This window comes from Sinohyriopsis cumingii, chromosome 2, assembly GCF_028554795.1.
Source record: "Sinohyriopsis cumingii isolate HCF-2022 chromosome 2, ASM2855479v2, whole genome shotgun sequence".
NCBI classification, from domain to species: domain Eukaryota; kingdom Metazoa; phylum Mollusca; class Bivalvia; order Unionida; family Unionidae; genus Sinohyriopsis; species Sinohyriopsis cumingii.
The window spans coordinates 37652904-37676450 of record NC_142962.1 but is presented as its reverse complement, the minus strand read 5'-3'; the positions used below and the strand labels follow the sequence as shown (position 1 = coordinate 37676450).

Here is a 23547-nt window from a genome sequence, read left to right as displayed (position 1 = left end):
TGGGATAAATACATATAACACTTTATGAAATTGTCTATAATACTTTATGAAATTGTCTCACGTAATTAAGATCCAGATATAATGGATCTTAATATGATAGAATGCCATTCCTAGCAAAGTAGGGTCTCTATCAAAGTAAGTACATGAACCATTTAATGCCCATTTCAATTTCAAAGGGAAAAAACGTCTGTAAATTTGTTTTCTTCAAAAATCATAATGTATAACAAGTTTTTTTAACATTTCAGTTTCTGTTCTAAAGAAAATATCACAAACTTTTAACTTGACATAGTCCACTGGACCAGTTCAAAACATTTATTTCTAACGAACAAAATGTAGGTCTCTGGTTCTGTATTTGCTTACATGCATCTTCTCAACTAGTTTACTGCAGCACAAAAATGAACCAAATGGTCTAACCAAAGCCAATTAAACATAGAATATCTGTTGATGTGACCTAGTTGGTGGTTAAGAATCCTCCACTCCATGAAATTAAGTTCCTAATAAACTTTCTTCATGCAGGTGATAGAAACATTAATACAAATACAAACTGTGTCAGCAGAATATCTGAGAGATAGATATGAACATACAGCTGACTCAGCAAAGCTAATAATGTATGGAATTTAAAAAAACCTGATTAAGCAATCAAATTGGAGGTAGTAAGAAAAGATGCCTTTGAAGATATATAGCTGCTTACTTGAGGTTAGTTTCACAATAATTTATGTGTAAGGAATCTCAAACAAGTGGCTATTTATGCCTGGTAATTTTTATTAGGAAAGTTACCTTTAAGGCTGGTTACACTCTGCAGTACAAAAGAATCTAGTGGGAAAATAAAAGTGCTTTACTCACTGAGATATTATGACCGAAACATAACCTGTGACAGAGTAGCAAAACCTTTTGATGTTAAGTATTATGACCGAAACATAACACTGGTCAACAGTGAAATCATTACTGACTTGAAAAGGCCCTAATCTGTAGTATTTTGGTGTGCCGAACACGAATATAACCGTGAAAAATTTGTATTGGCTCTCGTTTTGAAGATATTCATATACCTCATTTTCTATGTTTCACTGTGTAAATTTCTCCAGTAGGACTGCAGCAACATCCGGAATAATGATGTAACATTGCATAATACCATCATGCTCACATCATCCACAGTTGATTGCATCATTTTCTGATGCAATGCAATACTAATGCCATGCGGCTGCTGAAGTAAGTTGACGTCAGCAGTGTACTATACATGTGTAGGCCTATTATACTAATGCCAGGCGGCTGCTGAAGCTGACGTAAGCAGTGTACTATATAAAGCCCAATCAGATAGGTTCAGCATTTAAAATATTTTAGACGTTGTGCGAGACAGTTCAAGCTACTGTTACATAAAACTTATTATTTTATCCATTTACGTACAATAAAGAACAGTAATGCCTCGAAAGTGTGTTAATACCGCGGACAATTTTTGCTATATTTGTGGGGAAGTGACATTTGCCAACCAGAAGAAAAGTATCAATTCTCAAGTGAAGAAGGCATATCATCTTTACTTCGGATGCAAGGTTGGTGACCAAGACAAGCCTTGGGCTCCGCATATATGCTGTGCTACATGTACAACACAGCTTTCACAGTGGTTGAATTGCAAAAGGTCATCAATGCCGTTTGCAGTCCCAATGGTGTGGAGAGAGCCAAGCAACCACCTAAATGACTGTTACTTCTGCTTGGTTCCTCCTCTTTTCGGCGGAATAACGAAGCGAAAGAAGTCGAGAATAGTCTACCCAAACATTCCGTCTGCATTGAGACCAGTTCCACATGGTGAGGGACTTCCTATTCCAGAACCTCCAGCAGAATATTCTCTTGATTCATCTGACGAAGACAAAGGTGAGTCGACCTGTTCTTCTCCTGGTCCATCAGCATGCAGTGATCCAGATTTTCACTGTGGTGCATCATCAACCCCACACAGAATAACACAGGACTAAATGACCTGATTCGTGATTTGGACTTATCAAAGAACAAGGCAGAATTGCTAGGATCAAGACTCCAACAATGGAATCTTCTAGAAGAAGATGTCACAATTACTGCATATCGAAAGCGCCACCAGCAATTGGAGCCTTTCTTCAGAAAGGAAAGTAATCTGATATTCTGTTCCAATATTGAGGGTCTCATGAATGCTTTAAAAATCACTCATGACCCACAAGAATGGAGACTATTTGTGGACTCTTCGAAACTGAGTCTCAAGGCTGTGCTTTTGCACAATGGAAACATTCTTCCATCTATTCCAGTAGCGTATGCTGTCCACATGAAAGAGACATACGATAACTTAAGGCAGCTACTGAATTCCATTGAGTATAACAAGTACAGCTGGCACCTCTGTGGTGATTTGAAGGTAGTTGCCCTTTTAATGGGACTGCAGCAAGGATATACAAAATACATGTGTTTCTTATGCGAGTGGGATAGCCGAGCAAGGGAAATGCACTACATGAGGAAGGAATGGACTCACAGGCAGAATGTAGCCATTGGAGAGAAGAATATCCAACACCCAGCTCTGGTTGAGGCTCAGAAAATCTTGCTACCACCCCTTCACATCAAACTAGGTTTGATGAAGAACTTCGTGAAAGCCATTGACCGGACTTTGCCAGCATTCCGATACCTGCATGAAAAATTCCCTCGACTCAGCGAAGCAAAGATTAAAGAGGGAGTTTTTGTGGGTCCTCAGATTCGAGAGCTTTTCAAAGATGACCGGTTCAACAACTTGCTGGAAGGTGACGCGAAACAAGCATGGAATGCTTTTCGCCTAGTTTCTACAAACTTCCTCGGAAATGTTAGGGCAGAAAACTATAAGGAACTAGTAGAAGACATGTTGATGAAGTATAAGAAACTTGGCTGCAATATGTCTCTAAAGATTCACTTCCTTCATTCCCAGTTGGATTTCTTTCCTAGCAACTGTGGTATTGTTAGTGATGAACACGGCAAACGTTTTCATCAAGATATCGCAACAATGGAACAAAGATACCAGGGAAAATGGTCCACTACAATGCTGGCTGACTACTGCTGGACACTCCTCAGAGATGCTCCCGAACAGCTGTACAAGAGACAGGCGAAGAAATCTAAGATGTAGTCAATGACTTGATTTTTTATAGGTAGGCTATTACAGTTGACCTTTTACTATTGGAATGCATTTCGTTATGTAAACATTAATTTCTTGCAGATTACAAAAAAACTAGAGCCAATTTTGCAATTTGACTGTCATATTCGTGTTCAGCACATAAAAATTGATAAGAATTGACTAATTTTATTTCAGTAACATGACTTTTGTAAAAATTTGTTGTCCAGTGTAACCTGTGACAGAGTAGCAGAACCTTTTGATGTTAAGTCAAATTTGGGTGTAAAACCTTATACATGTGCACAATTTGATAACCATACAACAATACATGACTTCAATAAAGGGAATCCAACACATGACTTCAATAAAGGGAATCCAATACATGACTTCAATAAAAGGAATCCAATCAGAGTCTGAATGTGGTGTCCACTTTGTCTGCAACCATCTTGGCAATAGCAAGGGATGATGTAGCTGCTGGAGAGGGTGCATTGCGCACATGAAGAATTCGTCTGCTGAGATCACCATTTCCAGTATCGAAGACAAAGTCATCAACCAGGGTACCATTTCTGTCTAAAGCTTGTGCTCTAACCCCTGCTGGTCCTCTGAAAAAAACCCCCCAAAAACAAACCCTTTAGATTAATTATAGCCAAAAGGGAAACAAAAATTGCATAACTTTTATATTAATTGATATAAATTATACTTGACAATTAGTCTTCTTACAGGCAAATGAACAATTACCCTGAAGTGATATGAATCTTTGATTCAGCAAACAGCCACAGTATCAAAACAAAAATGACAGTCTTAATATTCCAATGAAACAAACCTTAGTTTGAAATCTCAGATGTGATTATACGTTCCTACTTTCAATATTCATCAATTAGTTATAACAAAAACTGATATATAACAGCACAAGTTTTTATGTCTTTCAAATATGGGTAATTTTCCTAGAAATCTTCAACAAAAAATATGGGTAATTTTACCAGAAATCTTCAACAAAGTGATACAGTCCATACACGTTCTTTTGTCCTGTAACCCCAACCCTAATTACTAATCCACAATGTGTATAAAGAAAAGATTTCTTTTGATATTTTAAATTACAATCCAGTCTTATCAGAAGTCTGAAGCCTTTATGTTAAACAGTGTAGCATAAAACATTACGATTACCACAATTTTTTCACGATAAGTGTTATATCTGATGTTAACCACCTCCACCCCCATCCTGCAATTGAGAATTTTTTTTATGCCTGTGATAAGCCCACTCCAAGTTTTCAGAAAAAAGCAATCACATCATCTGCTCTAATCTTAGAAGAAATATTGTACATAGATTATATCACATAATTCCATATTTCCTAAAATTATGGATGGAGTGTGTGCAACAAACTCCTTTACAAAAACTAGCAAAAATACAGCTAACAATTCCATTCCATTTTCTTTTAAAGTAGCAAGAGTTACTGTTATTTCTATCAGAATCAAAAATATGTAACAGAAATTAAGCAAAACCAATAATTTGAGCAAAATCAACAGGCAATTTATTTCTCAACAATATAAAGTGAAAATTCAAGACATATTTACAATATTATGAATTAAATTCCAAATATTCCTAAATGTTGCATCACAAACCCATAAATATAGAATGTTCCAAATAAATTCCATTCTTGAATGTCCTAATATAATATAATGATGCAATTCATAATGCCTCTGAATGAGTTCACAAAAATCCAAAGTAATGTATTAATCCAAACATCAATGAGCATTTTAGTTAATCGTAATTATAACTGATGTTAACAACACAACTGTAAACTCTGATTACAAATGGATTCTCACAGACTGATCTAAAACACGAATGAATATTTTTCAAATCTTTACTTATACATATTTTCACTTGATCTACAGTGTAATTCAATTTAAAGCACTCCAATGGAAAAACCTAGTCTAACTGTAAACAAGACTTACCTTGAACTCAAATGCTATGCATTCTACTTACAATAGACAATAATGATTAAAGTTATCCATGTAAACATTCTATTTACAACTTAGAATCATAGACAAAAGTTAAGCATATAATATAAATTAAATATACATAACACAAGATTTGTCCAGGCACTCCACCTTAGAATAATAAAATTAACCTCAGCATATTTATGGTATATCCTGAAGCTGCTTTTAGATCTGTTGCTTCTTTATGCCTGTACTTAGCTATACTGTGAAGTTTTCTTGATTGTTTCAATGAAACAAGAATTGTAAATTCAGTGATAAAAGTTAATATCCTAAAAGATATGAAATACTTTGTATAAACAATATGGCATCTGTAAGTTGTTAAGTTTATCAAAAATTGATGTAAAATGATAGGATAAGGTACTGATGCAGCACCTGAATCAAGGGACACAACTCCTGATGCTATCAAAAGCTTGGTTCCTTTAGGACTGTGTCAGGTCACTTTTAATATCCGATGACAGCCACAAATCAACGAAAGTGCTCCCCCCCCACTGAATTTGGCACTTAATGTTGCAATCTTTCTGAAATGTTCAGCTCAGGCATAGAGAATTCTTCTTTACCGCAAAGGAACCTTCTTCCATAGTTTCAGGTAAACAAGTACACAACAACTTGGAGATGAATGATAATACTCTATTATAGCTATTTCAAAGTAATGTTCTTGTAGGATAGACTCTGCACAAAAGAATATGGCATCTGCCAGTTTTAAAGCTTCTCCCAAAAAGTGTTTTAAAGAACTGTTTATGTTTAAGACACTGTGAAACTGATTTTACTCATTCGGACTATAAATTCATCTATCACATATTACATGTATCTTATTTACTCACTTAAAGGGCTGAGTCAAACTGCAAACAAAACCCTTGATCTGTCATTGCATAATATGTTGGTAGATCAGAATCTATGCTGCTTGTTCTACTGATTACTCCTGGTAAACTGCATAGGTTCAGATCTGTTAGCACATTAATGATGCAGATCGGGGTCTGTAGAGTCTGCAGATGAACTTGACTTATAAGTGAGCATATAGGGTAATAGTATTGATGACAAAAGGTCCATACTGTTCGATATAGTATTTAATACACAAATTTCTAATTACCTTGTTACATTGGAGTACCAAAGTACTGAATACACAAATTTCTAAAAACCTTGTTACATCAGAGTACTGAAGTATTTAATACACAAGTTTCTAAATACTTTGTTACATCGGAGTACTGAATCATTTAATAACAAATTTCTAACTACCTTGTTACATAAGACTACATAATACACAAATTTCTAATTACCTTGTTATGTGGGAGTACTGAAGTATGGGTACAAATTTCTAATTACCTTGTTACGTGGGAGTATTGAAGTATGGGTACAAATTTCTAATTATCTTGTTATGTGGGAGTATTGAAGTATGGGTACAAATTTCTAATTACCTTGTTATGTGGGAGTATTTAAGTATGGGTACAAATTTCCAATTACCTTGTTACATCAGAGTAATGAAGTGTGGGTAGAAATTTCTAATTACCTTGTTACATCGGAGTACTGAAGTATGGGTACAAATCGTTTCAACTGTTTAACTTGTGCTCTGATATAAAACCCTTTATACATCTCTTGGAGTCCATAACCAAGATGTCTCCATGCCAGCTTCCTCAAACCTCTGAAAAATATAGACACTGAGAAAGAATGCAACATTCCGTACCCTCAAATGTAATATTTTTTATTTCTTTTGGTACTGTAACATACTTGTGTCCTATGCAGACTAAACAATAAGCTGGAAATCAAACAATAAACGTTTTCACAAACTTTTTTTAAAAATACGATTTAAACACGAAGTTTATTCAGTATTTTAGGTCACCATACTCTAACACAGAATGAAAAAGAAAAAGTTAAACACCACAGGGCAATTGGAGACTTTTATATTTTGGGACATACAGAGACACCTGCATTCTATTATGGTTTGGGAATATCTAAACATGGAATAATACAGGCACCCTATAAAATAAAATGTATAATGTACAGAATTAATAACTGGCAATTTCTGCTTGTCAACTGGGCATGTTCAATGCATGCACACATCCACACACACACCCTACTCCCCCTGTCACGGAATTGTATAAATCCTTTTATTTATTAAATACATGTAACTGGGTTATATTTTTAGTGTACAATGATACATAAGGGTGATTTATGTACATTGTAAAATATTTCGAATCATTGAATTTGGTTCATCCTATGCCGCACATGCGAAGTGCTTTCCATGGGAAAAACTGAATACGGAAAAACTGAATACTTCCAGTGCACAGATGATGTATGACTGCATCGTCTTTGTATAAATGCCTCACCGTAAGACTAAAATCTTCACATTACGGAACGTCTTGTCAGTGAGCGGTCTACTTAAGGACTTGCACATCTTCAGCTGTAGATGTATGTGAGTTATTTATTAATTTCTTGTGTATAAGTTATAAACATTGTACTACCATGTTTATTTTTGTATATTTTCTATGTAGCTTCGGCTTACGCAGTATAATGCAAATATTTTCTATTCTTGTTTGTGACTTAGCAAGAGATTTAAATTAGCAACAGAAAGTTGCATTTTTAAGAAATGTTTAGTACCATAGGATTCAGGAAGCAAATATGCCAACCCCTGGCGAGTAAAAAGTCTAATCCCAGTGGACAAAGAGAGTATTGTGAGCAGAAAAAGAGTAATCCACATATAACATGCTCAAAATTCAATAAGCATATGTACAGAACAACTATTTTTTACCCCTCCAGTCTTTTTATATCAATTATTGCTTCAAAGTTTCATATGTAGCACTCTTAGCTTTAAAAAGCAATAGAATGTCATGTTGCATTTCAAAACAATTTATACCAGCTGAGACCATGAATGTTTTGCACGTCAGGAGAGCACTATGTACTGGGTTACTGAGCCTGGATCTGAATTCAGTTTTATTTTTGTTGACAATACTGAACAATCTCTTTCAGTCAGCACTAGAATGATAAAGAATCAATATTCCTGTCATAACTTGATAAAGAAGAGGAAATTTATATCTTCCAGTGATTGCGTCTTTTAGCTGGGAAATAAGATGCAATTGCACAACAACTTTGTCCGCATGAAGTACATATTTAGGTAGAATGCCAACTTCATACTTATGGGGTTCTCCTTCTAATTTATCAGCAGTCTTTCCTGCAGCAAGGTGCATCATATGACAGGGGCAACCTGATATGTACACTGATGGAGGCATTTTTCAAAATATAGAGCTCCTTTATGAATTCCAGTCATTACTCATGCATTATCAGCCAAAACGTAGTCTTATACTGCTATGGGTAGTCTGTGTTCTATTAAGAACTCAATAAATAATGCCTCAGCATTTATTAGTTCTGCTTTAAAAAGGAAGTTACAAGTTCCCTTAGTACTGGAGATAGTAAAATGAGCTAATTAAAGCTTTCTTTGTTTTACCATCATGACCAATATTAAAATCCCTTCCACACAGCCTGCAGTGGGCGTGAAGCTGCCCTAAAATGGAATGCTATATTGTGTAATTCATGTATAAATCTCTGAATTGGCTTTTCATCATTTTCTAATCCATCTGTGAAATTATCTGAAAACATTTTTGCTCTAACACACACATCTACTAGAACAAATCTGACTTGACTTTTAGTGTCAAATACCTACATACTGGTTCTGTATCAGATATGAATTAAAACAAAGAAACTGTGAATTACTGTGAATCATTCACCCTTGTCCTTCTAAAGTGTAAGGTCGTTTATTTGTATTTTCATTTGTTGCATTATTAGGTTCGTGCAGATTATGTTAACTTGTCCAATATTAGGATCTTATACACGCATATATTAATCATAATAAGTCATTCATCATTATCAAACTGTGTATTTGTATCACTATAAAAAGTCTTCTGTTATAAATCCAAAATCCAACCTGGTTATCATCAATTGCACACCATGGGGCAGAAGAGGTGATAAAGGGATATCTAAATGATTTATTTACTGTTAGAAACTATACCTAAAGCTGATAGCATCGACTGCATCTTTTAAGCTGAAATCCATAAGCTTGTACCCCTCCCTTTTCAGTGCCAGCACTGCATTAGGGCCAAGCCATACACTGCCATCTATACGAGGGGTAAAATGGACCCCTAAAAAGGGGAACCTAGGATCAGGCACCTGCAAAAATAAAGTAAGAGACCGTGACCTAATAACATATAAGGATGATCATTTTTATCTTCAGACTATAACAAAAGTGTGTGTGTGTGATTTGGATTTTTAATGTAGCTTTAACAATTTTTTAGTCGTATTGTTACGATGTCTGCAGTATGGCAGTTTATAGTGATGTCTAGCTCTGGGCATCGTGCCGCAAACATGTAGCATGACGTCCCACCCAGTCACATTATCCTGACACCAGGCCGACCATATCTAACACTAACCTCTTAATGCTGAATGCCAAGCGAGGCAGCTGTTAGTACTATTTTTATAAGTTACAAGTCTTTGGCATGACCCAGCAGGGGTTTGAATCCACGACCTCCTGCATCTGTGGTGGACCCTCTAACCACTAGGCCACCAGAGTGGTCAACTATAACAAAAAGTTGCAATCATCATCTGAAACTGATATAACTGGAAAAATGTCAAGTAATAAACTCAGGACCACCTGCACCAAAGTTTGGCACACCTACAACTAAAAGGTCAAAGGGAACAGGCATGCTGGTCAGGATGTGGCCTTATACATATTGTGTGATTAATGCTATTTTTTCAGAACATGACAGACTATATATGGTGGCCAATATATATGGTGGAGAAAAAAACCAAGGAAGAACCAATGACCAATGGGAAGTTACTGGCAAGCTTTCTCACATAACCATGTCTAAGCCCAAGACTCAAATCCACATGGACAGAGGTGAGATGTCAGTGATCTGTAAGGTGAGGGAATTAGACCCCTCCTGCCATATTTACCAGTGTATAGTCAATCACCTGTAACATCATCCACCCAGATCTGCTCTCATAAAATGCAACAGCAGATTGAGGTGTTTCCTGTTGGACTGAAATATCTCTTAACTTGACAGCACAGACCTTGATTTGTTATAACATAAAGTGCCTGTAGAGCCCAATCTATGCACAACTTAATGTTTCAGAAGATCTATGTCCATACACTACTAAATGTGCCAGTAGATTTGTGTCCACATACAAGCAAATGTGCCAGTAGATTTGTGTCCATACACAGGCAAATGTGCCAGTAGATTTGTGTCCATACACTGGCAAATGTGCCAGTAGATTTGTGTCCATACACTGGCAAATGTGCCAGTAGATCTATGTACTGCATAATGTGCCAGTAGGTTTGGTCTAAGTGCCACATAATTTGCCCGTCTATACTATATAATGTGACAAAGGATCTGTATTTATGCACAACATAATATGAAAGAAGATCCGTATCTATGCAATACCGACCAGTCCTAACACTAACCTCTTAATGCTGAACACCAAGCGAGGCAGCTGTTAGTCTTTGGTATGACCCTGCAGGGGTTTGAACCTGCGACCTTCCGCATCTGAGGCAGATGCTCTAACCACTAGGCCACTGGAGTGGTCATGATCTATGCATGACATAATGTGATAGTAGATCTGTAGCTATGCATGACATAATGTGACAGTAGATCTGTATGCATGACATAATGCGACAGTAGATCTGTATCTCTGCATGATATACTGTGACAGCAGATCTGTATCTATGCATGACATAATGCGACAGTAGATCTGTATCTGTGATAGTAGATCTGTATCTATGCATGACATAATGTGACAGCAGATCTGTATCTATGCATGACATAATGCGACAGTAGATCTGTATCTATGCATGACATAATGTGATAGTAGATCTGTATCTATGCAAGACATAATGTGACAGTAGATTTGTATCTATGCATGACATAATGTGAAAGTAGACATGATTCTCCATACCACATAAAATACCAGAAGATCTATTCACACTGCAGAGAATATCATACACAGGTCAATTCAGTATGTGAAATTGCTGAATGAGCCAGCAAATGTTACAATGAGAGACAATTATAACCATAACCAAAAATAGTGTGCAACAAAGTGAACAACACAAATGATCAGTGTTTTCTCCAGGTTTTCAACAAAAGTAGTCTGGCCCTTAGGACCCCTTGAATTCAGTTTAGTTGCACAGTCTCACTTTCAGAGGGCCAAGCCTTATTTACTATTAAGTTATTACATCACAACAATTTTGAGCACTTGCACTGTATTCCTTTAAAATACTGCAATAATGTTACCCAAGTACTTGTAATTGATATTAAATTATTGTTCAATTATCTTGAAATATTCTTGTTTCAATATAAGTGTAATGGCAGACAAGAACTGACACAACCTAATCACTGTATGTAACTCCATCAAAGGCATTTTCTTGTAAATACAATTTGAAACATTATTTAACTATTTTTAAATTTTAAGCCAATATTTTCATCTGGGAGAATTCTGATTAACTGAACTATCCCTTCCCTGACAGATTGGACCATACATCATTATCACCTTCCCTGACAGATTGGACCATATATCATTATCACCTTCCCTGACAGACTGGACCATACATCATTATCACCTTCCCTGACAGACTGGACCATACATCATTATCACCTTCCCTGACAGACTGGACCATACATCATTATCACCTTCCCTGACAGATTGGACCATATATCATTATCACCTTCCCTGACAGACTGGACCATACATCATTATCACCTTCCCTGACAGACTGGACCATACATCATTATCACCTTCCCTGACAGACTGGACCATACATCATTATCACCTTCCCTGACAGACTGGACCATACATCGTTATCACCTTCACTAAATGTAATTAGCCAGAGAAGGATATTCTTTACTTCTTTACAATTTGCTCATCTAAATCCCTAACAAAGCACAAGATAATTTTGGTCAGTGAGAAGGTCCAGAGTTATAAATTACAGCAAATTCAAGCATCCCAATGATATTGCAATCTTGCCTAATAGTCAGGACACACAGCTTAAGCTTGAAAATAACATCAATGGTTATTTTCTGTGTGTCTTTCATGACATATTGCCAATGTTTATATGCATCTTTTAGAATGTTGCAAGGGAGCAGCCTAGAGAAAACATGGCATGCCTTAGAAAATCATCTAAATGAAAATGCTTAACATAGATGCTAGAAAGAGAAAAGCTCAATGAAACACTTCTGTTTTTGTTAATACTACATTCTCTGTGATGTACATATAGTGGTGTCAAAGAAACTGAAATACAGATCCCAATGAAACACTTCTGTCTTTGTTAATACTACATTCTCTGTGATGTACATACAATGGTGTCAAAGAAACTGAAATACAAATCCCAATGAAACACTTCTGTCTTTGTTAATACTACAATGTGATGTCCAAGAAACTGCAATACAAATGTTGTAGGTTGACACTTAAGGCTACAACTACAACACTTCAAGATCTTTCATCTATGATTTACTGACTAGACATAAACCTAATGATGTAATCACCAAAAAAAATCACAGAGTCGTAGCTCTTGTGAAATGCACTTTTTATTTGTTGTAACTGCAAGGTCTAATCACTCTTGGTAATAGGATCTGAATAACACTGATGGTTTCCATACAAATTAATCTAAAACAAATACGTCTATGTTTCAAAACAAATGTGTTAAAAGTGAAAAGTAAATTAATGTTAAAACAGTTATGTTCTTAAATATTTCCTCTTTGTGAAAAGTTGCTACCAAAAAGGTTCCTAGACTTTAATGTCAACACATAAACACATACATGCATGCATGCGTACGTACGTACATACATATGAAATGTAAAATTGGTTATGATGCTTGAATCATTATTTCCAAGAAAGGAGACTCAATTATGTTGTTCTGTAAAATGAACCTTAAAGATAAGACAATCTGCAAGCCTGGCTTACTTGTTGCTTACTCCTGGACTTTCATTTTTAGGCTGAATGATCTACTGTGTCTTAAAGTTAACTGTACTTACAGGGTATATATTGCCATTGACCATGTTGCTTTTTTCAGGCTTAAGTAACAAATAGTCTCCCCTGAATGGCACGATCCTTGGTTCTCTGTTGCAGCCAGACAACTCCGCTATCCTGTCCGAGTACAGTCCAGCACATGTCACCACATATTTACATCGCACCTCCTTGTTAACAGATGTACACAATAAGAAGTTTAATAATAGTGTCATTTCAATCATTTTTATCTGATGATTGTAGGGCATCAACCACAGCTGTCCTCATCTTGGTTTAATAACAATTACAAAGTCGGCTAATTATGCATTAAAAAAAAAATGTCAAGAACTTACAAATAAAGACCTAAGTTCAAAACCAACAGATATATCTGAATTTACATTCAAGCAAGAGTTCGTTGAAAGAACTGATGCTCTACAGGACCAAAAGACTTTCTAAGAATTCAAGAGTATACAATTTGTTCCTTTTAACTGTTGAGTGTTGAAACTATCTCTGAAATTCTTTAGAGATAAAAAGATTTTCAAACTAGCTGTTGTGCACCATTTTCATTTAAGACAAAGCAGATATCATTAGAAGTCTTTTTTTGAGACCCCATCTCATAATGATCATCCATTCTGGCAAAGTAGTGATAACATTTTCATGACAGCCATCATGGCAGCCATACTGGAAGAACAACAGCAACAATTTTATTTAGGACAAACTAGGTATCATAAGAAGTGTAACAATGAAAAAACCCATATCAATATAACATTTTGTTCAGAAGGAGTTTTGAAGATTTTCAAGATGGCTGCTGGTGTGGCCTTATTGAATTTCAGATGAGTACCATTTTTAATTAGGAAAACCAGATATAAGAAGTCTTTTATTGAAAACTTCATACTGATATAACAATCCAAGTAAAAGGAGTAGCGATAACAAGCTTTTCAAGATGGCTGCTGTGGTGGCCACAATGGAAGTCAGACCAGCACCATTTTCATTTAGGACCAAGTAGATACTGTAAGAAGACTTAAAGTTATATGACCATCCATGTGGAAAAAATGGCAATAACAAGAATTTCAAAATGGCCACTGTGATAGCCATTTTATTTTAGAACAAGATCATGGAATTAATCTGTGTTTAAAATTTCAAGGCAATACTGCAAGTAGTTTAGGAGGACGCAATAACACATTTATGCTAACAGATGGATGGATGGCAGATAGACAACAGATTATCCCATAAGGTCTTCTGGTGTATGACAAGAAGAGCTCAACAGTACCTGCACATATCAACCATTAATAACCAACAACATAGTTAATTTGAAAAATTCATATAATTTATGTGGAATATGTTCAAAATGTTCCGTAATGCTATGGCAAAATTTAAAACTTGAAGAGTTTATTGTATAGCAGATTGCTTTCATGGTAATAAAATTGTGTGACAAGGAAGTCTGGACAAATTTTTACATTTCTGCTTTAGCTTTAAGATTCATTGAAGAAAATTTCAATTTAATAGCCAGTCAAAAAATATTTCTGCCAGAACAATGAAAATCAAATCATAATGTCAACAAAAAAGCTGTTTTTATATATACTTCTAGATTTCAGTCCAATGTTTTCTTCCCACCTTGTGTATTATGAACAGTGATGGAGTTAGGAGAACCTGAGAAGCACTTAGTCATCACTTTTCCACCTAGTCTAACATTTTGTAGCAGAACATTTTAACTTGGACTTCTAGGATTTGTGTCCTGTCTGTATCATCTCAATTTACTTTACAATGATAACACATTATAGATTGTCCAGTAAAAAAAAAGACATTATAAACTGGAAACACAAAACACAACCAAATCTGATATTCTATAGTTCACATTAAGTTGTTACAAAAAAAACCCATGATATAGCGATGACATTCCTTTCTATACTTTTTATGAGTATATCATGTTTACACGCTATATGGGCACATCATGTCTACACTTTAAATAGGTAAAACAAAATTTGGCTACATACATTTCCACTACATGCTTAGTCATTCTGGAATGTTCTATAAATACCCATGACACATTTTTCACCAAGAAATGTATTAGAAATTGGGATAGAAAATTGGATATGTATAACAGTATTGATCACATTCATTAGTTCAAATGCGATCCAAATTAAAGAAAGCTTACAACATGAATTCACTTTGCTAAATACCTGTCCACTACTTTCTGTAACAGTGATCGGGTACTGTATACCATCTATACTGCCAGCCTCACTTTCGGGGGTGATGCGAAAATTTTGCACATGAAAATTGGTGAGGACAATCCCTCCTTTATCCTGGAAAGTCTTGCAATAAGACTTTGTTACAATGGCATAGTCTATAATTCCTGTATGAGGGGAATGGATAGCTTTAAGTCCCTGAAAGAGAAGAAAATTAGAAGTGTAAACAAAGTATATAGAACCCTGCAAAATAAACAAAATTATACAGGCCTGAAAAGACGCAAAATTTCTAAAGGGAAATCCTGCTATATCATGATAGTTGGGGTCTAAACATTGTGCAATATCAATTAATTAAAGAAAATTTTGCATGTGTGTCTTCTATACATTGCAAGACAAGAAATTGGAAGGGGCACAAGACTGTGGTTACCAACTAAAACTGATTCATATGAGACCAGTAATACTAAAAACACTGTGACTGTATCATTAGTACTTAATTTTTTTTGCAGAGAACATTGAATTGGTACTAGGGATGACCAAATCCCATAGCCTAATGTCCAGGACTAAATATTTTTTAAAATTCCAATGTGTAAAACTTTGAAGGCGCTAGTCCAGGACAAATGCTTTTTGTCCTACTTTAAAACAAGTGGGGGAAACTGCTTATTTCATGCTTTAATCACTTTGTTTACATTTTTCTGGCCATTCATGCAAACTGAATGCCTGAATCTACCTCCATTTATTCATTCATATCCTGTGATACTATGGAGGCGCTCACCAGTTATTATGTACTTTTGAGAGAGTGACGTACGTAAGGTGAAGTTGTTTGCATTTAAAACATGCACAGTGGAGAGAATGTTGGCATACCTCTATGCTACTTAGATGTAATGTGGCTGACATTTCTTTGGATATTGTACTTTTAGAAATTGTAAATGAGTTAAGCACACTGCTAACTAAAATGACTGCTCCCTTGTGCTAAAAAATCAGCCTGAATTTTCTAAAGTACACTATCCTTAGCAGCTATTAAAATAGGGAAAATTAATTTTGCCAGACTAGACAATACCAACTTCTGAAAGTGCAATAAATTAATTACCGAATATATAAAATGTAAAAAAAAGTTATCGGTTCTTTTTTATACAATTTACCTCTGAAGCTCAGGAAGTGAAAATGACCAAGTGGAGCTAGCACTTTTTTGAAAGATGCACATCTGGAGTAAGGACAAGCTGTATACTCTATAACCCATATTATGCCTCCAATCATACATCAAAATAAAGGGAATTAAAGGTTCTTTGAACTATACCTAAGATATACAAGGTCTTTTTTAACTAGCCAGTATAACCAGTGAGGAAAGCTGGGGAAATTCTTTTTCCTTAAAATTCTAACCCTATGTAAAATTCGAAACTGTAGAGTGCCACCATAGTAAGTGGTAACTGGCAACTGTCATATGTGCATGATTTATGTTACTGCTTGACTACATATTGGGCTAAATTACCAAATTAACACCCAATCAAAACACTTCAAACAAACAAATTTGGCATGAATAATTAGCAGTGATTTAAATATTACAATGTCTTTACTCAAAAGATACTTATCAGCATATCACCCTTTTATTTCAATCCACCGAATCAATGTAATGATGAAATTAATGAAAAGCATTTTATCAACATAAGTGTCTGTTTCCTTTATGAACTGAGTAGATGACAGTTATGTCTTTATTTTTTAATACTGATTATACAGATGATCACCTTCAGTGTTCAGAACTGCGCTTGAAGTGAAACAATTACAATAAATAAGCGGTCTGAGTTTACTTTTTGTGTTTAAATGACAAGATGTATGTTATAATCACTTTAGTGCAAGTCATATGAAGTGATTTTTTTCTATTTGGATAAAATTAATTTATTACATTATTTATGCATGGAAGATCAGAAGATTTAGGAAGGACAATTCACAAGAAAGTATAAGGATAATATGTACAGCTGCTGCTGTGTATGAGGTAAGTATTCTACCAAAGAAAAACAAACCATGACTATGTGGCAGCAAAAAATGTCAAAATATGACACAACTAATAGACAAAGAAATTCTCAACCACACTGGGTTGAAAATCATCCATGGCTTGAATTCATCAACTCTGAAGGAAAGATTTTTGTATTTATCACAAATGTCCCAAACTGGCACATGTTTTGAAATTCAGCCAGCATATTTGCTAATGCTCATTCATTGTGAAATATTTAGTATAACAGTAAATGAATTAAAGACTAAGGCAAGTTAGAACAAAGATAACTGGGATTATTATTACAGCTTTTACAATTCTTAAACGATTTACATTGCCATTCCTTAATTCTGTGTGCAGCCAGAAGGAACCAAGGAAGAGATTACATTTTTCTTTTCTATATCAATTTACTTAATTGGCCTAATTCCATTTTAAATTGCCAAACCTCTAGGAAAAGAAACAAATGGCCATGTTCCATTCAATTTTTTTCAGCACAACATACTACATTTATTTTAAGAAACTTCTCCATATAAGGTTTTGGATACAAACCCTTAAGTTCTGAATCTTTCCCCATTACCCTCATCAATTTTGTTACAGTTTCTTATTTTCAACATCCATGGTACATTGTCTTGATATGATTATGTGACAAGAAACTTACAAGTTACTGACATCATAGGTGAATCAAGCAACGCCTCTATTAAAATAACAGCCTAGAAAGAAATCCAAGAGCATAAAGTCGCATAACGTGCAAGCAGATTAGGATATATGTTGTTTGTTCTATTAATTACTCTTAATAAATTGTACAGACCCAGATCTGCCGGTGCATTATGTGCAGCCTGCAGTTGGACAAAACTGATAAACTAGCACATATGGATTTGTCTCACCAGTATCTGTTACAGAGAAGTTTCACTGTACACATACGACTGGAGTTCATAAATTGAGTCCAACTGCAAACTGCACAGACTTAGGTCTGCCACTGTATAATGAACTGGCAGACCTGGATCAGTGTATTTTTTTAGTAGTAATAAGTAGAACAATAACACAGACCCTGATCTGCTGACACATTATGTGGCAGTAGATCAGTGTCTATGCAGTTAGCAGTTGGACTTGACTTTAAAGCAAGTATATTCTCTAACATCAAACTGTTTCATTAAAAATGCTAAAACAGTTAATATTATTAAATGTAATCCTGTGCTTTTTAAAGCCCAATTTATACAAAATAACAATTTCTATTATTGCAAATATACATAGGCAGATAAACAAATGCCATAATTTTTATTTTGTTAGATTTAGGATGTTATTTTGAAAAAGCTTAAATTTTGACAGAAAAAGAATTAAGTTAGAAAAATGTATTGATTCAATTATTATACATGGTTTGTACAGCAATGGGTAGTACTTTTTTCAAGGACTTTTCAGGGATTTCCAAAAGTTTTCAAAGGGTATTTTATTAGTGTGGAAACTGAATCTATTCCATATAACAACCACTGTTGTGTGTTGTTGCTGTTGTAGGGTTTAACGCCATTTTTCAGCATACGATAGGCTATACATGGCGGCCAGTATTAATGGTGGAGGAAGAACCTGGGAAAACCCCGGAAAGAACCTCCGACCCACGAGAAGCTACTGGCAAGCTTTCTCACATACCCACATTGGCCGAATCTGAGACTCGAACCCAAGCAGACACTGCTGTGTGTCATTTGATACATCCAATTTAATCCCATTTTATTTTATTTAGTCAATATTTTTTTGAAAACATGTAATTAACAACAACTCTGAATTTAAAAACATAAATTTTATTCCCTTACATAAATTCAAGGAGTTTTTTTGGGCAAAATTCAAAGGTTTTTTTCAACCAAATTCAGACTTTTAAAGGATAATGTCAACTTTGAAAAGAAAAAAACATTTAATGCATTTTCAAGGAAAGCTCTCAAATTAAAGGATTTTTCAAAACTGTATCAACCACATACCAATAAGAACATGTTAAGCATTTAACTAAGGTTTGTATTAAAAGTTACCTCCCTTGACATATCTGCTGAAATTTTTTGTTGTTCATTGGTTTTTAAAAGCATTTACTTGGCTATATAATACTGAGGAAATGGGAACTAAATGCCTTTCACACAGACACAATGAGACAGGTAACCTGGGCTGACATGACCAGGTATCTAACCCAGAACCCTTGGCTTGAAAGTCTGACACTACCAATCAGCTACTGTGGCACTCTGATGAAAATACTACTTCTTCAATGAGAACTGAATTTCTAGGGGTAGTATTTAGCAATATATTCAATAGAGAAATTTAATTTCTCTTTTTAGGGAACATTTTCTGAGTAATATTTCTACAAGAAAAAGATGAATGAAGCTATCACAACTTACTACACAATTTGGTTCTATTTCTTTGATTTTATCTGGTCCAATCATCTTGAGATCCTTGACACCATTCTGATTCCCTCTCTCAAAAAGCTTCTCTAAACGGGGAACTTCATATGGTTCTACAGCCACCACAAGCTGCAAAAAGTAGTCAGCATGAATAATATTTGAAAATTTGTATCTGAAACAAATCAGATAACATTTGAATTAATTAATGTCACATCTTAAATCCTGTATTGCTTACTCTTAACTAACACCTAGAAACAATGGAATATCATGATGAAATACAGAAGCTTTGCAGTTACATGAAACAAATCTTTGCACTTACATGAGACATGATGAGACACCAAAATTTTGCAATTACATGAGACTTGATGAGATACAAAACTTTTTATAATTATATGAGATATAGTGAGATACAGTATAGTATCTAAAACTGGAAAAATCTGGAAATAAGTTAAATATTACACAAACCCTGACCTGAAAAAAGAACACTATTTTGGAAATCAATGTGTCATCAAAAACCAATGTTTTGGAAGACCACAATTCATGAAAGACCACATTTTTCATGCAGAGGTTAGCTGTGTTATAAACTGATGACCTGTAGTGAGGGAATAACTGTCTTGACAGACCATGCTTTAGTGGCAGATGGGATGGTTTTTCAGGACAGGTTCGCATGTACTGTATATGATCTTCACTATAAGGCACTAGTGGTACATATTATTTATTTGCTACATGTATTTCATATCTAACACGAACTCATTTAGGTTATCTCATTATCATTTCCATAGGCTGTAATTGTAATAATACCCGCTAAGAGAATGCTGAACAAAAATATGAGTTAAGGAACACATGGGTTACCCCTATGACAAACTGTTGATGTATCAAAAGGCATAACCCCATGACCCCATTGGATCCTAACCAAGGACTTAACACATGGGTAGAAATACTACTGAGAGTAAAGGGATTATAGGTTACTGCATTTGTATGTGAATATATGAACTAGTTATTCAGAGTAATACTGCATGACCTTGGGAGTGCTGTATTAGTCTGAAAAAACAAGTTAATATTTTCACTGCAACCTTTCTATTATATACTCATTTTGTTTTTCTACCTAAGGCTTAGTTGTAAAAAATACACTACAAAAAACAACGTAACTGAATTTACATTGTATTCAAAAATAAATACACAACCCTAGATTCATTAATACACATTAAAAATACTGATTCGCAAATAGCACTTCCCAGCAATCTCTGAAGTTTTGTTTTGCACTTGACATCAGTTTAAAAAAGAGCTGTTGTTTTGAACTACTTAAAATTGAAATTTAGAGTCATATTGCGAATGAATGCATATTACAACAACTTTTCTAGTTGGTCTGGAATGGATGGATGGATCTTTTTTTTGTTGATTCTACTCAATTCTACTTTTTTACTTGTGATGGACTGGATTTATTAGCTATGTCAATTCCATATTAAGTACATGTGATCTGAGCTGGGAGGGACCTACCTTCAAACAGATGCATGTGTGTTTCTGTTCTGTCATTGATTGTTTGGAATTATGTGGGAAAAATATGAACTCTTTCAACTGAAATTACCAAAAAGATGCAATGGAATATCACATTTATTTCATTTTGGGTGCAGTAAGGAGAATGTGGTTGCAGTTGGAAATGTATCTGAAATTACAGTACAATTTCATGGTGTGTAATCAAGTTTTAGAACCCATGACATAATTCATAATTCATGTAATAAGGATTTGCAGAACAAAGAAAGCACATTCTGAGGAAATTCAAGATGCAAAAATGTAAGTATATTCTTTGCCGTTCTTATTACCAGCTAAAGGAGACATGTTTATGTCTTGTCACCTGCATACTCTTTGTAGGGACCCCAGCACTATATTGACCTCTATGTTTCCATCGAGAGCCTAAATCCAAAACATTGTATCAAAAAGTTAATGTGGAAAATTGCAAAGCAGCTGATGCATGACAGTCCATTCAGCCAGTGGAAATAAGAACTCTTTGTTGTCTTGGCTTACTGACTCTGAGGCCCTTACTTTTCTATAAAAAAATTCAGCTGCATATTTTTCTCGAATTTTATACTTTGACTTATAAAATAATATGTCTCTGATAGATATGCAAGAGCCCTTGGCCTCAATATGCTTTTCTATACAAATGTTATATATCCCCAAGAGCACTGGTCATATTTTGAACTATTCCATTACAAAAAGTTATGAACATTTCTCATACCGGTATATACCATAACTGTTTAAATGATCAGAATTGTATTTTCAATACTGCCTCTTTCACGTTTGTTGTGGACATTGTGAATATCTTGTTCATTCATTTGCTTCTTTGAAAGTTTCAATTGTGACTCAGTAAACTCATCTACATCATCCACTTTATCATCTCTACAAACAGACAAAACAGCTTCTTTAGTTCATCCACAAACAAACCTAATAAACTAAAACCTAAAGCATGAGTGTACATGGTTTGTTTACTAAATAGGTCCTAATACAATATTCTATTTTTAGATGCACATGTGCAATATGAAGCCATGCAATATGGAAAAATATTGCACAATTCTGATAATGTTGTTGTTATTTGGTTTAACGCCATTTTTCAGCACAAGATAGGCTCTACATGAAGGCCAGTATAAATGGTGGAGGATGAACCAGGGAAAACCCTGGAAAGAACTACCAACCCATCAGAAGCTACTGGCAAGCTTTCTCATGTACCCACATGTTCTCGGCCTGAGACTTGAACCCAAGCAGATGGAGGTGAGATGGCAGTGATCCATAATGGTGAGCACTTTAGACCACTCAGGGCCCCCAATTCTGATAATGTAAAATTAACTGAGAAAAAAACAAGCACATAATAATACAAATATTTTAGTCTTCTAAATACAGTATAAACTGGGGAAATAACTATTGAAATATAATTTATGGACCCTATGGTTCCCACTCTAGAATATAGCACATCAGCAAGAGTGGTACAATGTGACAGGTAAGCATGTGATGATGTTATATTCAAAATATGCACTGAGACTTTGAAATAAACTGATGAAAACATTTAATAAAACATGTGTCTTACCTACTGACAGAATGGGTCAAACCCAGGAAGTAAGAGTGGTTTAATGTGAAAGGAAATTTTGGATTATATACACACCCAAAAAGAAAGTGAGGGTTTAATAAAATATTATTTTTAAAAAAATTAATGAAAAGTGTTCTACTTCTTGATTCCATGGCTAAAAGGACAGAATACAAAGGACTTCAATACTAGGCTCCATCAAAGGACAGCCCCATAATGCACAAGCAAACCTGGGTTTGTGCAGTTTGTTAGGAGTAATCAGTAGAACAAACAGTATAAACCCTGATCTTCAGGTGCATTATGCTACGACAGATATGTATGTTTCTTGTTTGTAGTTTGACTTGACTTATAAGTGAGTAAACATTGTAAGTAACAATTATTTCAGTCTCTTTGGTATGCACCCTTGTTTTCATCATTAACAAAAACTTTTTAAGCCCTTTAATAAAATTGTAGACAATCAAATTGGATGTGACCAGTCTGAATAATGTGTCCATTCAAAGTGAGTTTGGGGGCCCTGAGTGGCAAAGTGGTCTAAAGCGCTCTCCGTTACAGATCACTGCCATCTCACCTCTATCTGCACCAGTTCGAGTCTCGGATTCAGCCAATGTGGGTATGTGAGAAAGCTTGCCAGTAGCTTCTTGTGGGTCGGTGGTTCTTTCCGGGGGTTTTCCCGGGTTCTTCCTCCACCATTAATACCGGCCGCCATGTATAGCCTATCATGTGCTGAAAAATGGCGTTAAACCCCACAACAACAACAACAACAAAGTTTTTTGCTTCTAATCTTACTATAAACAATGTTTTGTGAAAAGAATGTCACTGTGACCCATGTTTCATGCTTCAATGACCTGAGTTAAATTTGGTGTGTTTAA

The 23547-nt window shown here is 35.1% G+C and overlaps 1 protein-coding gene across 1 annotated transcript in view; it reads right to left on the bottom strand.

The window, feature by feature from the left end:
- Nucleotides 1–848: 848 nt before the first annotated feature.
- The window catches only part of LOC149804662 (L-2-hydroxyglutarate dehydrogenase, mitochondrial-like), a 31330-nt gene continuing 8631 nt past the window's right edge, over nucleotides 849–23547 (bottom strand). Inside the window, exons 4-10 of the mRNA XM_089942915.1 lie at nucleotides 19603–19734; nucleotides 15244–15447; nucleotides 13093–13254; nucleotides 9081–9238; nucleotides 6588–6719; nucleotides 3322–3687; nucleotides 849–868 (exon numbers count right to left, since the gene is read on the bottom strand). Of these exons, the coding sequence (XP_089799041.1) occupies nucleotides 3492–3687; nucleotides 6588–6719; nucleotides 9081–9238; nucleotides 13093–13254; nucleotides 15244–15447; nucleotides 19603–19734 (984 nt within the window). The 3' untranslated portion in view covers nucleotides 849–868; nucleotides 3322–3491. The remainder of the gene's footprint in view (nucleotides 869–3321; nucleotides 3688–6587; nucleotides 6720–9080; nucleotides 9239–13092; nucleotides 13255–15243; nucleotides 15448–19602; nucleotides 19735–23547) is intronic.